This window comes from Lissotriton vulgaris, chromosome 4_1 (genome assembly GCF_964263255.1).
Source record: "Lissotriton vulgaris chromosome 4_1, aLisVul1.2, whole genome shotgun sequence".
Lineage (NCBI taxonomy): Eukaryota > Metazoa > Chordata > Amphibia > Caudata > Salamandridae > Lissotriton > Lissotriton vulgaris.
Window position 1 is genome coordinate 1,185,968,766 of NC_141691.1, and position 17,227 is coordinate 1,185,985,992.

General features: G+C 40.7%; 1 protein-coding gene across 1 annotated transcript in view; it reads right to left on the bottom strand.

Annotated features, from left to right (window-relative positions):
- Positions 1-17,227, bottom strand: part of CDH12 (cadherin 12) — a 1,369,316-nt gene that overhangs the window by 875,291 nt on the left and 476,798 nt on the right. Inside the window, exon 3 of the mRNA XM_086965412.1 lies at positions 9,673-9,967. Within this exon, the coding sequence (XP_086821538.1) occupies positions 9,673-9,967 (295 nt within the window). The remainder of the gene's footprint in view (positions 1-9,672; positions 9,968-17,227) is intronic.

Below are 17,227 nucleotides of genomic sequence, written 5' to 3' on the forward strand. Positions count from 1 at the left end.
GCCCTTCCAATTTACACTTTACTGATGCAGGTGCAGCAGCAAACAAGCTTTAGGAATACAAACTGAATGTGTACCACAGGTGAAGTAATAATTAACCAATGCATCTCTGAGGGCAGATTTTGAGGGGGCAGAGCTCCCAGGGACCACCAAAGCATTCTTCCCCAGAGATGTACAACCACACACTGCATCTGCTTGTGTGTAGAACCCTTCCCTTGTCTTTACAGCAGGCTGGTCCCTTCAATGAAATTGGAGTTGCCACTGTTTCTTTCACCACTGAGCGGTCTCTGGTCCAGGTGCAAGTTTCCACCTGTAGTGGGGGCAGAACATTTTTTTGTAATTTGAGATACAATCACAGTTTACCCCCGCACACCTAACAATTTGGACTATGTGCCAAATAAAGGTACCATGTCCTTGAGTTGGTTGACACTTTTTATGTGAAAGGCTGTGTTCTTTTATGGTCTGTGTGTGGTGGCTTTAATAAGGTGCAAATAAATTCACAGTTCATTGACAATCGGAAAAATCAAAGACCCAATTTCGTGTTTTATTTTGTCTTAACTAAACTTCTATAATAATTCATAGAGTATTTAGCTATTTTGGGAAGCAACTGAAAAAACTGTACCGACACCTGTTATCTATCAACTGCTTTAAATACAAATCCATATATATGAGTCAGAGCTTAGTGGGGCTCACAGGTCATTTTACTGGTTTCTATTTGTGTCTCTGGTACTTCTCTTGTGACCTTTGGTTCACAAATAAAAGGAGCACCAGACGGGTCAAAGGTTAGAGAGAGATTAGAGTCCATTTCCCTGCTTTGGTTTTATCTCTTGTCTATCACCCAGCAATTGAACAACAAATAGCACCCTCTAGTTTGAAGTTGAAGGATAGAGGCAGAGACCAGGCTAAAGAGAACTATTGTTGCTCCATGTCACCAGAGGCTGGCAGAGGGACCTGCCTCAGCTCCTGAAACCTTGTAAATGTGCAGATTTTTTCACTTTCTCTACCTCAAAAAGGTGATGAATTAGCTAATTGAAAGTATTCGAACCATTAGTTTCCATGCTTGGTCTGTTCTGCAATGCATCCTTTTTTGCTTGGTGTTCGCTTACAGGGACCAACCATAGACAAATCAGTCTTTCTCCTCCCCCAACAGAAATTGAGAAAACAATTCAATGAGGGATGGGATGCATGAATTAATGTTAACTCTAGTTAGTGGGCCCTTGTGCCTTAGTGGATAATGGAGTCAAAGAAGGGGCCTGTGTTTAACCTCATGGTCACACATTCAAATACAGGTGGGTCCACTCAGCTTTTCATCCTTCTGAGGTTGATAACATGAGAACCCTTGAGATGGGTAATAATGAATATTTGTCACTCAGCACCAAGATTCCCAAGGGTGAACGTGCACTTTACAAATACACCTTATGTTAATTGTTGTTGGGCCAATTTCCTGTCTATCATTTACCTGCTTGCTCTGCAATTATAAGCAAAGGCCAACATTAAGGAAATCAGCTTTGGTCCTAATCGAAAACGAACAGTACTGCCCCAACTCGAGAAGAAAACTATGCAAAAGTTTTTTTTGTTTGTGTAACATCTACATCATAAGCTGGGGTGCCTATTTTCTTTAGCCAAAAAGAGTACAACAGAATAAACAACGCTTTATTTATTGATTATCAAAAAAAAATCTATTACAATTAAAAAATATCTACACAATAGGATTCACAAACTTACTTTGCAACAGCTGCAAACACAGACCCTTCACAAAAAATATGACTTGAACAAATCATTCTAGGTCTGTGCTCGCAATGTCTGGAAATCGAATTCGACTGCTATGTTCTTCATCTCTTTATGTTTTCAGAAGAGGAATTCTTTAACACTTCTTCCCTTTTTTTCTCACTAGTACTAGGACTTTGGCATATACTAATAAAGGAATCTTTTATCATAATCCCTCTTGGGATGTAATTGTGAACTGTTCTACCAGTGGCGTAGTGAGGGAGTGTGTGTGGGGGTGGAAGTTGAGGGGGGTGCGGGGGGGTGTCCCGCCCCAGGCAATGCGAGTTTTGGGTGCGCAGCCTCCTACCCGAACTTACATTCGGACAACGTGGGCAGGAAACTTGTGGGCGCCAAAGGTGTCAAAAGGCCTAGCTACGCCACTGTGTCCCATGCATAAAGGTGCGGTTCGTTCTTATGGTAAGACTATTACTGGATTGATAAGTTATTGCCTGATGCATGAAACCGTTTATAATTTGCGTACACTGCGATTCGCAAAATGACAGGATTTATAAATGTAAAATGTGTTTACAATGTACAAAATGCATCTTTTAAGTTGAAAATGCATTTCTGACTTGTAAAAAAGTTTAGTGGTTAATACTGAATTGCAATTAATAGACCAATGGTTTGCAACCACAATTACGGTTGCAGACCATTGACCAGTTACCTCAAAGGAGGTGGGAAACTGGTTGGCAAAGGAGAAGGAGGGCCTTTAGTAACCATATCTCCTTTGAGAATTCTGTCTGCGGACTTAGGGGAACCCTGGACCATAGTCTGCTTCCCTCCATGACTTACCAAATGGGACACTTGTTCTTGTTTTAAATCAGCACCGGTCCCTTTGAAGAATTCACACACAAAGATGGCGGTCTGTTGTTCCTTGCAAGCCACCACCCCTATGTCTGTACCCCATGACAAGGGGTCACCAACAGCAACCTGCCTAATTAATATTCATTAAGACAGTCATTCTGCCACACCCTCGGCCTCTCATGTTGTGATGTGTTCTATTAGTACAAATGTGTCTCATTGCAAAATCAGAGGCAGGTTGCAAAAATAATACCCTGTTCTTGCGAGCGAGCTCTCTTCTTACATCTGGCTTTTACATCTGTATACAAATGTTTAAATAACTTTTTTTTTAACAAGATGTACATTTCACTTGGTTTGTGCTACTAAACCTTGGTCTTCACTATTTTACCAATGCTTATGAGTACCTGACCAATATAAAGTCTCTTTTGTAAACTCTCTAGTGATGCTGGGTCTAGGGTACGCAAATTAAAATCGTTCATTTAATAAATATATGGATTATTCAAATATTTCATGAGCACTTCAAGGGCATATTCTCTTTCCTAAATCTTAAAGGAGCAAATTATTTGATACAAATTTGTGTTGCAGATGAATAGGAAGCAATCTTTAAAAAGTTTATTGCCATTATATTCCTATACTCTGGGCTACACAAGTGTTCCTTTCAGGCCGCTTCAATGTTTATATGGAGGTATAACTAGGCACAAATGTAGCCTGTCAAGCATCTGAAGCTTCTGCAATATACGAAGCACTTTTACCTCACATCACCAGGACGAAAACAAATCATACCATATGTGCTTTTTCCTAGCAAAACATCTCCTTTTCAAAGTGTGATCGTTTTTTCAATTAATGGATTTGAGTCCGTGTTAGATTTGCAAGATTTAGATTTGGCATGTGTCAAAACTATGGAAACTTTCAGTGAGTCTTAGGTTCTGCCGACCTTTACACGACATTCTTTCGAAATCACTTTTTACCTATTTAACCAATAACGCAGCTCTAAAGAAAAGATCTGCAAAATTGAAGGCCTCCCACAAAAGAGCACGCTTTTAGTTTTTGAAGACCATTTTTAGCACTGGTCAGTTTTGAAACTGTACATTGAACACACACAGCTTTAGAGCAAATGCAAATGGAATGGGAAAACAAGACATGTAAGGCACTAGAACTGTGTTATTACATAAGATTCTAGGAGAAACTAGTATCAATTGAGGATGATTGGAAGACAGAAGGCTGGTCATGCAAGGGTTTACATTTGGAATTATTCATTTTGACCTAAATGGCAAGACGAGTACTGCAGTGCGTCTCAAGGTTTGATGTGGCCATATGATGGCAATCCTCAGTATCTGACAGTGAATATGTATTTTTTTGTGGTTACTCGAGGTTTTTTGGACCCATTACTGTAAAACCCCGATACATGCTTCTTCAGGTATGCCTGAGAAAGCTACTGATGGGTACTATTGGCAGCCATTTTGCTGTGGGCGTTGGGTTTTGGAATGAATGGTTTAGAGTTAACAAGATCTATGCGTCCGTACAAAGGGGCAGATCTACAAGAAAGTGCTGCAGCGCGGCACCGCAAGCCCTTTGCCTTTGCCATGCTGCTGCACTTTCAGAGCACAGGAATGCGATATATCTACGATGATATGTTGCATTCCTGTGCTCTCCCCAGCGCTGGCGCAGAAACAGCTGCCATGTGCCGGCACAGGCACCCTTGCACCATGGTTTCTCCTTGAATCATTTCCACCTGTCTATTAAAAGGAGACTTAATTTTGAAGCTCTGGATTTGCAACATTGTATATTACCAGCATTGGGACAGGTTGGACATCCGGGTTCATGCCACATATTTTGGTGGGAATCTCCATAAAGTTCCCTATGCTAAGATGACCATTTCCCGCTTTCTTCCAATATGGATCTTATAAATGGTTTGATATGTCCATGGAAGGTTTGAAGCGAAGCAGCTGATTAATGGGGAACTGGACAATGGGAATTCAGATGTGTGGACCTCCTGGTCATTTGAAATTGCCCTCAGTACAGTAGGCTCTAGAGCTGCAGGGATTGGTTGCCTGGTGGGATCAATAATTTATCTCCTTTGAACAAGGAACTCATTCAGTAAAGTTGTCTTTTTGCAGGCCTTGATTGATACTTGATGAACATGTACCTCCATCCCAACAGTTAAAACGCAATCATTTTTTGGCTGTCTGCATGCAGGGTGGTGGTGTCAGGCACCTGCATTGTGCAGATTGTTTGCTTGTGCTTGTTTAGTGTCTTATTTTCACCGCTGGTTAACATTTTCTCTTTGGCTTCTTGTTGGCGATTCATCTTTCTTGATGTAGAAGCAGTGGTAGAAGTTGACATTGGGGGCTGATTGCAACCAATCTCAGTGGTTCCTTTGTTTCCTATGGTTTCCTTTGGAGACTTGGAAGTCACAAGAGCCTTTCTGTGATATGGTTATGCATATTAACTGCCAGACAGAGGAGTGAGTGTGCGTTCATTGCACAGCTGTTTATCAACTTCAGGACTTCTTGTGCAGTCCATTACCCCTGTCTGCTGAAGCACCAATGTATAGAGGTTCCCAACATTCCGGTGTCAAAAAGAGGGAAGGGGTAAAATAATGAGTATGGCATGGAATCACTGATGTATAAGTCAGTGTTTTTTTGTGTGAATTTCAGGCACTCTCTTGGCTTTGAGGGCACACTCTGATTTCAGCTTATACTAATATCATTTACAGCTTTTCTATATGCCCTTTGGCAGTAAATGACACACCAGTGGGAAAGTGTCAGAACCTCATTCTGTGCTTGAGCATAGGTACACAACGGAAGGTTGTACACTTTTAAACAGCGAAATTCTTCTTTCTGCAGCCAATGTACTCACTCACACTTCCCCGTGTGAGTGCATGAACTGCGGATAGTGAATGCACGGAAATACCAAATGGTCTCCCACATGGCTGCCATGTTATTGTACCAGTGGCCCCAGAAACATGCAGCATCAAGTGCATTCATTCTTTGGGTTTTCGTACTTACTATGTCTGCAGTGTATAGGCACACTCTGTCCTTCATCTGTTTGCAGGTGGAAAGAGGGGATCAGAGATTCATCAAATGCTGTTTTCATGATATTCATTCTAACCCGCTAACTCAAGCTTGCATTTTTAGGCTCTCATGCACTTCTCTGTTCACTCGTCTCTTAGTTCTTCTTGCTGTTATTACCAAGGTGTCATTGGGGAAACAAAATGGGCCCTATATTTACACTGATTGATCACAATCTTAATGTCAGTTAATTCTGTTCAGGTTTGAGCAACTCCCTGGTGCATGGGCAGTATGGACTCTCTTTTCTTATCTTCATGAGCACTCTACCACAGCTGTGCTGTGTTTCCTGTTTCTACCTCCTGATGCTGCATGCATGCTAGATGCATGGAAGGTTGTCACTGGGCAGAGGAATCCACTGATAGCAACCCTCATCTTATGAACAATGATAATTCTACTTACTGTGCATTGCCGAGTGCTCAGCTACCGAATTCACATGGCAAGCCAGCCCCTTCCATCACACCTCTACCTCAACCAAAGAATTTGCCTTTGACAATACTGCAATGCCGAGCCGTCCACTATCTGACCCTGCGATATTGTGGTATTCTACTCAGACCCCTCCAATTATGCAATAGGAAGCAGGCTTTTATACGCTCAATCGCTATCATGATTGATTTATTCCATGATTTATGACTTCTGCATTTACTGTGATACTTATGTGAGCTGGCAACTGTCTATGCCATGTCATCATGCACTTATAAACATGCATTCAACCAAAATATAACACTCAATGATGGCATTAACAAAAACTTGTAAGAACATTATGTTTTTTTACAGGATCTATGCTCCAATCTATTGCTAGATGCAACAACTAGTTCTCAGTTAGATTGAATAGGAGGTTAATAATTCCACTGCAACAAATGTTTTGCAAAGGAGCACGGCAATAAACATTTTAAACTGTGAGGCATAATATAGTGGAAAGGAATATAGAATCTCATTATTCAACACCAAATTAAGCTAAATGCAGCCTCTTAAAGCCTTTAAATGTGTAAATGATTTGAATTTGCATCCCAAAGAGGCCCAATTGTCTAATTTCTCCCAATCTAAAGAAAATATTTGTAGAACGAGGGAAATTTGTTTATAAGACTCACATGTTCATTATATGAGTTTAAACACATTTATTGCAGTGCCAGATTTCCTTGTGATAACCTAAACAGACAAACAAATTGGCCTATTAGACATTGTCTGAGATTCCCAATAGTGAGGAAAATGACCATAGTTTTTGTTTGGGCTAGGAAACAGGGAGGGACTGCAGGGTCGATTCAGGATTCCCCTGGTCCCATTCTACTATGCTCTTTCTGGAAAATGAGTCAGTGAATTTGGGAATCAGTTGCATGAGATCTTCTTTAGGGCTTGTCCAAATATTTTTCAAAAAATTATTTGGTTCTGCTGTACATAGCCAGTTACATATGAACCAGCAGATATGGAGACATCCAATCCAAGGTTTGCAGTCCAAGAGACCACCGTAGAAGTCTGTATCCATTGGCCCCCTAGCTTTCCAGAGCCATAATCACTTTTTATACTCTTTTTGCGATTAATGTAGCTGAGATCAGTTCAAAACAGTCCTGTATTGTCAGCCTTATCAACAAACTGCATAAATGACCCATAAAAGTAGAGCTCAATGTGCCTGGGGTCAAAAAGGCGACAATGGTTTTATGTGGTGCTTACCTATGGGAATTTATAGGTTTGACACACTTAGAACTGGCATAGAACTTGTTTCCAAAGAAAATGACTAATTTCCCTATGTCTACTATAAAATATTTGAGGGCTAAATTGAGGATGACTGCATCTCTTGGAGCTTTGTTTTCTGTGAAGTTTTGCAGAACCCATTGTCACAGGACATAGTGAGGTAGCTCCCTTGGGTTACACATATATGAAAAAAATTGGTTTGGATTGGTCTTGGTGCTCTGTGATCAAGCCCTAATAATATTAGTTTTCCCCAGTTGCTGTTTTTATGAAAAAAGCAAAATAGTAGAGTCAGGGTTAGATATCTTGAACTAAATTAAATACTTTCAATACATTCCAAAAACAAGTTTGAGGTACTTATACTTAAAGTTGCCTCTTCAAAGGATTACTGGAAACCGGAACATAAACAACTTTAATTTTTGTCTTTAATTCATTGCTTTTGGAACCAGGGGTTCTTACTAAGAATTAAACATTTTCCTAATGTAAAATGGTCGTTTTTTCAGGATCCAATTCTGTCGGTTCAGTTTGCATGGTGTATTTGGCAAATGTAGTAGAAAGGGGTAGACAACCATAGTGCCTTTTCTCTTTGAACCTTAAGTATAAAGTTATCTTTCTGTGTGTTATCATATGTATTTTTGACTGATTTAATTATATAGCATTATGAATATGTGAATACTGAATTATGTTTTTTCTAATCCTCCTCTGCTTTAAGGGTATATTTTATCAGAAATAAACAAGAGTTTATAATTATATCAGCATAAGTACATTGGTACTACATTTTCGCGTCCATCTTTATGTAGTATAATCATCAATATTAGGTTGCTGGTCAATGCACCTTATATTGAAAAGTGTAAAAGTATGGTTACATTTCTGTCTAGAGCCTACTTTCCCTAGCTATAGATTTGCGCATTTATTCATCTATTGTAGTTTCTGTTCTGCACATTGCTTTCTTTTCATAAATAATATGATTTAACATTTATAACCTCCCTACAATATGTCAAACTGTGACAAAGAGATTTGAGTAAAAGATCTGTAATTGACAATCTTTATGCTCTTAGCGTAATGTTATGTGCCTAGGCCTCTTGCACAGATGTCAACATCTTTGCAATATGTAACTTGCATCTTAAACGTGTTTCCAGTCCTCTGGGTCCAGAAAGTGTGGCAGAAATCATAGTGTGGGTGAGATATAATTTCTTTCATTCTTCACAGATTCCAAGAAACATTTTTGTACAATTAGCCTCAGCTGCATATCATATGTTTAACATATTGCTAGAGTCATCAGTAAAATGCCATCACATTCATGCACCCCTATTTGTTATATATGTCAAACATTTAAAGTTTCAATGTTGTACTTCTTGTTTTGATGCTATTATCAATTTTTCATTAGTTTTATTACTGTATATGGTTTTGCACAAAATGTAAAGAATATATTGCACGCATAATTAAAATGCAAATAATATGTTGCACACACAATTAAAATATTAAACATATACATTAACTTGATTCCAATAATGCACAAGTACATTGAGGTCAAATAATTCCAAGGTAAACACTAATACGTCATCTTTTTATCTTCATCAAGCAAGTAAAATAAACTGTGAAATTCTGCCTAGGCAGTCTACAAACACACGAAGAAACAGAAATGAAGAGTAAAGAAGACCATTCCTAAAACAATAGAGGTATAAAAAAGTGTTTTTCAAATTGCTGCATTGTTGAATATAATGTTCATAACTGTGGAACTTATTACATATTTGAGCTATATGAAAGAGATTGACTTTCCTGTGTGCAGCAAAATCGTCCTTGACTTCCCATCAAATCTACTCTTTACAAGTGAACTATCAAAAGACATTGCTCGAATTCTATCATACAGCTTGATAGTTCAATCCGTTTTGTATCGACTATACACATAAGGCGTTTCCCTATTATATGCAACACTTGGCTATCTTAGTCCCTAAATGAAATCAAATGTAAACATCCATGTGAATTTCCAGGATAAGTACTAAGATTAAAAACATCAACTTGTTAGTAGTTCTGGGCCAAATCTGATAACATTGAATCGTCAGTAAACGCAGAAACGTGTGGGAAAATCTAGAATTTGATTTGTCACAGTGTAGTCTGTTCACCATGCAAAAAGAAAGATCACCATTGATGTGGTAACTTGCAGAGAGAATGAGGTTATTAAATGAATACTGTCGTTCAAACCACAGGCTATCAATCTAGACATACATAAAAAATCAATTTATTGAATTTTTCCTGGTGACATAATTTATTCTTCTATCGCCTTTGCCAAAATACACGTATTTTATTAAATCTTTTTAAAATCAGTGTAGATTTTATTATAGTTACTACTTACCAACTGGTGACATTTCAGGAACAGTTGCAACATAAGGACCATCCAAGAATTTGGGCTCATTATCGTTAATGTCCTGCACTTTGATAATGAATTCCGATTCTGGCTCCACTGGCTTCCCAGATTCTATTGCTACAGCCTGAGCACGGAGGGTGTAGAATGGCTTTTCTTCTCGGTCAAGGCTCTTAATGGCATGAATATCTCCTGTGGTGTCGTCAATGGTGAAAATGGTGCCAGCTCCATCTCCTAGCAGGGTATATTTAACAGTGCCAATTCCCTTGTCCAAATCAGAATGAAGCTGTTTGCCAAGAAAAAAACAAAATCCAGGAATTTACTTGAGATTATGAAAGAGGTCTCAGTTTAATACAGAAGACAAGCAACTTTGTGGTCTCTTGTATACAAACCTCCCCCAAACATCAAACAAAATAAATTATTATACAATGTAAGTCTTATGCAACAGGGAATCACAGCACAGTCTATCAAGAATGCGAAGACCATTTTACAATTTCCTCTATGAAAATTTGCATCTGACAAATGAGGAAACTCAAGTCAAGGCTTTTCCGCATTTCTTTATGAGGAGTGGATCTATGACAAATTTCAGGATAGCCACTAAGTTAAAAAAAAATAATTCCATTTAGAAACATTGAATGTACATGTATTCCACATGGATATCTTTTTCAAGTCTACAGTTATCCTGAAAGTAGAGCATACATCAAGCTCTTGTAGAGAACCTTTGGACACCACTGTTGTAAGTTCACTCATTCAACAACAAATATTTAGACAAGATGATTAGTTCTGCTCCTTCGAATAGTGCACAGCTATTCAGAAGTCTATAATATCACTCTTCAATATACAAGACAGTCCATAAACCTTTAAAGCAGTCTAAACTCAGAATCAAACCAAAGGAAAATCTGTGTATTTTAAAAAAACACTGTGAAGCACGATCAAGCATTGAAGATGCATTGAAATACCATTTAGGGTCTATGTATGTGAGAGACTAATTCATGGCTTTCATATTTTATTTCCTTCAGCTTATCTGTGTCGTATCGAATATTTTAATGCAAAGATACCGTTGGACAATATCAAATGCAATGTCTGCCATTTAAAGGACAATTTTACACTAATGATTATCAGATGTTTTTTTCAATATATTCTTGACTACTATTTATGACTTTTCTAACTCGTGCGGCCTGTACAGCGGCATAGTCCATTTATGGACTCGTTTCTTACAAACCTCAGGAAACCCAACAATATTTTGATGGTGTATAAGTTTCTTACATTCTTCACATTACGCTCACCTGCTATTGCAGCTGGTGGTGTACCAGCCCATTTTCCAATGGCTGCGTTGCCTTTTCCGAGTGTTTGTGTCTCACACTTCCAGTGAATGAGTCATGTATCTTACTGTTCCAGTGCCTGTACTTCTTTTTCCTTGTATGTGTGACCAGGAGTACCTCTTCCAGGATCTTGTCCCCCTATCTAAGTGCCTGATTATGACTATTGGTGGTGCAGGCGGCACGCCACTGCCTGGCCCCCACACCACCAAGAAGCGGTATGGCGGTCATGCAACGGCGCTGTTGAAGGCTCATTGTGAGCCTTAAACAGCACCACCGTGGGACCGCCAGTGCATGTTTGTGGACGGGAAGGAATGCATCATGTTGTGCATTCCGTCCCATGCAGGAAATGGGGATGCAAAATTACAGGGGGGCACAACATTTGTCCCCCTGCATGCACCCCTGTGCAGAGGGGCAAGAGGGGGGCCCTTTCTCCAGAAAAGTCATAATATATTTGCCAGGGCCTGGGGGCAACACCAAGCATATTTCGTCTCCCAGACTGCTGCAGGACCATCAGGGAATGAGGTTGCTTGGGGGTTGCAGCAGGAACAATGGCGATCCGACCAATAAAGTCCTAATAGAGCAGTCAGCCAGCCGGTGCGGCAGTGGCTGGAGCATCACTGCCTCACAAATCTGGAAGTCCGAGTACTGCCAGGCTCATAATCAGTCCCTAACTTTCCAAGTCTCTGTACCTTTCTGCATGTCCGTTCCCTGTTCCATACATGACTCACTGTAACATTGCTTGTGAATGGCACACTGTGTAGCAGATTTGGTGTCTCCCTGCTCCATTTTTCATCATCCTCCGTCCCATTGTCGGGTCTAACTGCACAAACCTTTATTTTTCTCTGACTTTTCATGTCTCCCTGTCTCTATGAAAATGCCCTTGTCTCTCTGTCCAAGTGTCTAAATCTCTGTCTCCTGATTCTTTGTCAGAATATGTATTTTCCTGCCCCTTTACCCGTTTTGTTCTCTTCTCATATTTGTGTCTGCTTTTCCCAATGTCTCCGTATCCAGGTGTCCATGTTTCCCTGCCCTTGTGTCTATTTAACCTGCCAGATCTGTGTCTTCTTGTTCCATTGTCGATAACTTCTGTGCATGTATCCATATTCTTGTCTTTTTGTCCAACTATTCATATCTAAATCTTGCTGTTTGAGTCAGTGCCTCAATGCATTTGAATATGTTCAAATGGTTGATGCTTTCTGCATAGTATCTTTATCCTAAATTTACAATAATCTTTGGCATTGTTCCTTTTTCATACACTTGTGCATCACTGTCTAATTATGCAGCTTTTCTGATGCAAGTGTCCATGTATCCCTGACCCACTGTGTCTTCTTGTCTGAGTGTTTGTGTCTTAGAGTCTCACTGTCCCACTGTTGGAGCCTCATTGGGTTTCTCATCCACTCCACAACTCTCTATGCCATGGATTCTGTGTACTGCTGCCCATTATTCTCATTCTGTTTTTCTATTTACTGGTGTCTATGTCTCTCATTGTGATAATGCTGGTGTCTCTGTTACCCATTATGCCTACCACTCTATCCCACTCAATCGCCTTTGTAACAGCAACTGTGTGACACTTTTCCCAGCGCAAGCTCCTCGCACCCCTCGTCAACGGCAGCCTCTTCAGCGATGCCGAAAGTCTGCATCGCAGCTTCACTGCTCTTCGGGACCAATGCATCACTTAAGTTGCACATAGCATCCTCGACACTGGACTTCACATCGCAAGCCCTGCCAACAGGATCCTCAATGTTGATGCATCAGGACCTCACACTGCAGCCTTCACTCATCTCTTAATGGATGCATTGCCTCTGCAGTGCAACACATCTTTAATGCAGAGCCATGCAGTGCTCTGCAACCAGGCTTTAATATACTTTGTTCATCAGGCCTAACTGGGTCCCTGTAGCCGACCCATGCTCCATTGCTGTCGGCTGGAACTTGTAACTTTGTCCTGGTCCGGTGCAACCAGATATCCCAAATAGCACTTTTTGCTATTTTACTCATAAACATTAAAATTCAACTACTCTGGTCCTACAGATTGGAGTTTTGTCATTTTGGTCTTGTTTATTTATTAAAGTCTACTCTATTTTACTAAACCTGGTGTGATATCTCTTTGTGTGAAGTTTTCACTCTACCATAGTATGTAATTCAAGGGTCAAGTTTGATAATCAAACTTTTTTAGGCCCACACTTGGATGGAGTGGTGAGTTCCTGTTTCAGACTTTTGAAATCATTAAAGAAATGTTCTTATCTGTTTCCAGTTCAGTTTCAGAAGATGGTAATACATGCCCTCATCATTTCTCGGCTTGACAAGCCCAATTACTCTACTGGGGTCTACCAGTATATCAACTTAGAAGACTTCAGCTGGTATAGAATGCAGCTGCTTGGATCTTATTAAAACCTCCTAGAGGGGATCATATCAACCAACATCTTAAAGAGCTGCACTGGTTGCAGATCAAAGAGAGGGTATGGTTCAAGGGACTCTTGTTATCCCATAGAGCCTTCCATCAGGCCGGTCTGAGGTTCCTGGACAGTAGGATTATCCCATACCATCCCTCAAGTACCCTGTGGTCCTCTTATGCTAGGTTAGCTGTGGTCACGAGAATTAAGAGGACAAAATGAGGTGCCATCTTTTTCTCCCTCCATGCTGCCAGTGAAAGGAATGCCCTCCTTGCTCATCTTTGGACCAAGGACACACTTTCCTTCAAACACAATCTTAAAACCTGCCTATATGAATCGACACATCAGGAAACTGTTTTTAGTAACCGGGAGTCAATGAGCCTATTAGTGTTGGAACACTCTCGGAATAGCTGCACTCTCTTTAAAAGCTTTGATTAATTGATTTTACTATTTGAAGTATGCACAAATACTTTACACATTGCCTCTATGAGAGGCCCATGCAGATAAGAGTGATGGGGCGGGGGGGGGGGGGAGTCAACAGATGACGACGAGGGAAAATAAAATTTTACAGAAGAAAACCACTTACCTTGCACTCGCGGCATCGCCATTTTCATTTTTGTTTATTTTATTTTCCCTCATTTTCTGGCGATGAACTCCCCACCCAGCACTACTGCTCTTACCTGCACAGGTCACTCCTGATTGCCTCTAAGTTTAGACTGACTGCTCCGTGCCGGGCTATCAGAGGGTGAGCACAGGTTAATTTGGGATTTGCCTGCATCTTGCCCTGACTAGGATTCTGGTTACTGTTTGACCAGGCCTCATACTCCAGTCAACCAACAACCCAATTTTTAACAATACAGTTATTCAAATTTAAGAGCCAATTCATAATGAGGACCAACGTATCTAAATAATGTATGCAACTGAGGAGTGGGAAGTGCGGTGCCTCAAGCATTATTTGCCTCTCCCTTTGCCTCTCCTTGTGCCAGTAGTTGTGACATATGGAAGCTAGTCTTTTTCCATTGCAGCTCCTAAACTCTTGATCTCAATAGACTACCACATGAGAGGAGAACCTAATTTGAATATTTTCAGAATTTTTTTAAGGATCTGACATTCTAATAAATAGGTATGTTCCTCTCATCTAGTTTTTACTGTGCCAGGTTCTCCTCTATTACCTAATTTATTGTGGTTTACAATCAGGGCTGAGAGGCTCTGCAATCACGTGCTTTTAGAAATATATAACTTAACAGGGAGCAATCTGAACTTCTAATGAGATGTTGAAATTATAGTTCCTTAAAACATTTCCAAATATTAGGATTTAGCAACTTTCATTATAAACAGCGCCAAATGGATATTCAAAAGTTTCATTCTGATAGAATGATACACTCCCCTTATCAATCTGATGTCTGACATTCAGTACAGTAAGAGGAGATAATATGAGAAAAACAGTGGGTACTTAGAGAGGGACATCTTTTTTTTGTTATAAAATAAATGCATATCTATGGAGCTTAATGGGCCGATTTGACGGTATTAATCTGTGCATATCACCCAGCACCACCAGTAACAGTCTTAAAATTAAAAGTATTATTTGTAGTCTTTGATTTATTGACCTCTGTGTACCTCGTAATTTTTAAACAGGTGTTCCAAATTGCAAAGTTTTTCTTCTCAATTATACACTACATTGTCAAAATAGAAAGTTGATGCAAGTATTTCAATTAACAATGGTGCATCTTTGTGAATGCGTGTGATGGAAACCTGTGTACATATCCCACAGGATACTTAATCCACCCTGAGTGGCTGAGGAAAAAGCAAACCTTAAAGCCAACACGGCTAAAACTTTCAATATTATTGCAACACGCACAAAATGTATACATACGTTTCACTTTAGTAGTATCCACTGTGTAGAAATGCACACAATTTTTAACCCTGTTGTCAGACTTTCACCTAACCTTTTAGTTGCTTGGCATACTCAGCTAAGGTTTCATGCAGATCTCTACAGGGCAAAACGAAGTTAAAAGTTAGAGGAAAAAGGTGGGTTTTATCATTTTAACTTCCATAAGAAACTTTGCTCATGCTACAACCTAAACCACTCCATGAAAGCACACCAAATTTGGCATGAATGTAGAACTGTACACATAAAGTGAACTTTTGTTCGCTTGGTGTAAATCCATTCTGGAGATTTTAAGATCTTAGGGCTCTATTACGATGGCGGGCGGCATAGGTGCGGCGGTTCCGCCATTCAAATTAGGATGCGCCTGCTACACTGGCGGGCATATCCCGCATTTTTTACATTGCGGCGGGTGGTGCTTTCAGCAGCACCCACCGCAATGTAAAAAATGCATGTTGGTGCATTTGCATGCACAATATGACAGGCACCACGTGGTGCATGCCCCAACACTCTGGGGGCCCGCAAAGGGCCCCCAAAAGCAGACACAGCTTGCCTTTCCATGCCCATGGAAAGGCTAATCTTCGCTATCATCATAATATGGATGGCTGTATCTTGCAGACACTGCCACCATGTTATGCCCCTTTTCGCCTATTCGACGAGTCGACAGGTGGAAAAGTGGCAGATGGTTTTTCCGTCCACTGCGGACCCCCTAGCCATACTAATATGGCACGGGGTCTTTATGGTATGGATGGCGGGCATATCGCCCCAGGTGGCTACCACCATCTAGGCAGGGGCGATCCGCCCACCATCCTAATGGGCCCCTTAGTATTTAAGAAAGTTGCTTGTGGGCTTTAAATGATTAATATTATTAGTGTCATTTGGATTGATTGAATCCATTTCGATTCTAGAAATTAAAAAAACACAAAGGAATCTGATTGGTAGAGGGAACCTTTTCTCCCGTTGGCCTTTTCGGAACAGCATTTCAAGTTCCGAAATGGATCTGAGTGATCTGATTGGCTGGCACATTTCCTGTGGCAGCCATTTCAGGACACAAGCCATGGTCCATGCATTCTACAAAAAATCTTTAAACAAAAAAATTAAAAGCCAATATAAGGGGAAAGATGGGCATACCCTGACCCTTAGCCCAAAGAAAGGGGACCCTGAAATGGTGCTGATCAGCTGCACCTTTTAGGGAGCTACAAGTCCCCAAAAACCTAAAATGGTGGCTGTGTCCACAATAGCAACAACGCTACAATGAAATCTGGCAGACATAGGCGGTAGCATGGATTCACAGATCCTGAAAATTACCATAGATGCAGGGCAAGCTTCATGTCAAGCTTCACTAACCAATGCATTACCTAAAGAGGAATCATGAAAATAGATTTGCTAATAACCCAAAAGGAGATGTAAGGGTCGGTTTGCATGTATTTGTGATACCTGGGCATAAAACTTGCCTGGATTTGTGCTTTCAAATATGGATCCATGAATCCAAGTTTCTTTAAAAGAAACAAAACACAAACTAGCTAAAGGCCAAGTCATAGACCTATGTGCTGGTAGGCTTGGCCTTCTGTGCCAGCTGGGCCCAGGGCCTTCCCAAAGTGTGTGCACAGTGGAACACAAGATATGATGGAATGACAGGCCTTGAGGTCAACCCCCACTGTGCAAAGCTGAATGCTATTTCAAGAGGGAGCTGGCTTCCCCCATTGGGTTGGGAGTAGGGCCTAGCCAGAGCCCAGGCCATGTGCCTATCCCTTTCTGTGTACATCCTTTGGAGTTACTCCATAGAGCTGGGCTGTTCGTGGCAGGTTGGACATAGGGCCTGGATTCTGGCCAGTCCCTCTGATCAAACCCAGCTGCTCTGGCTGAGTGTTGCAGAGGCTGGACTCAAGAGGTGGGTTAGCACTGGACCTGGCGGGAGCTCACACTCTGGGGCCAACCTACCATGTACA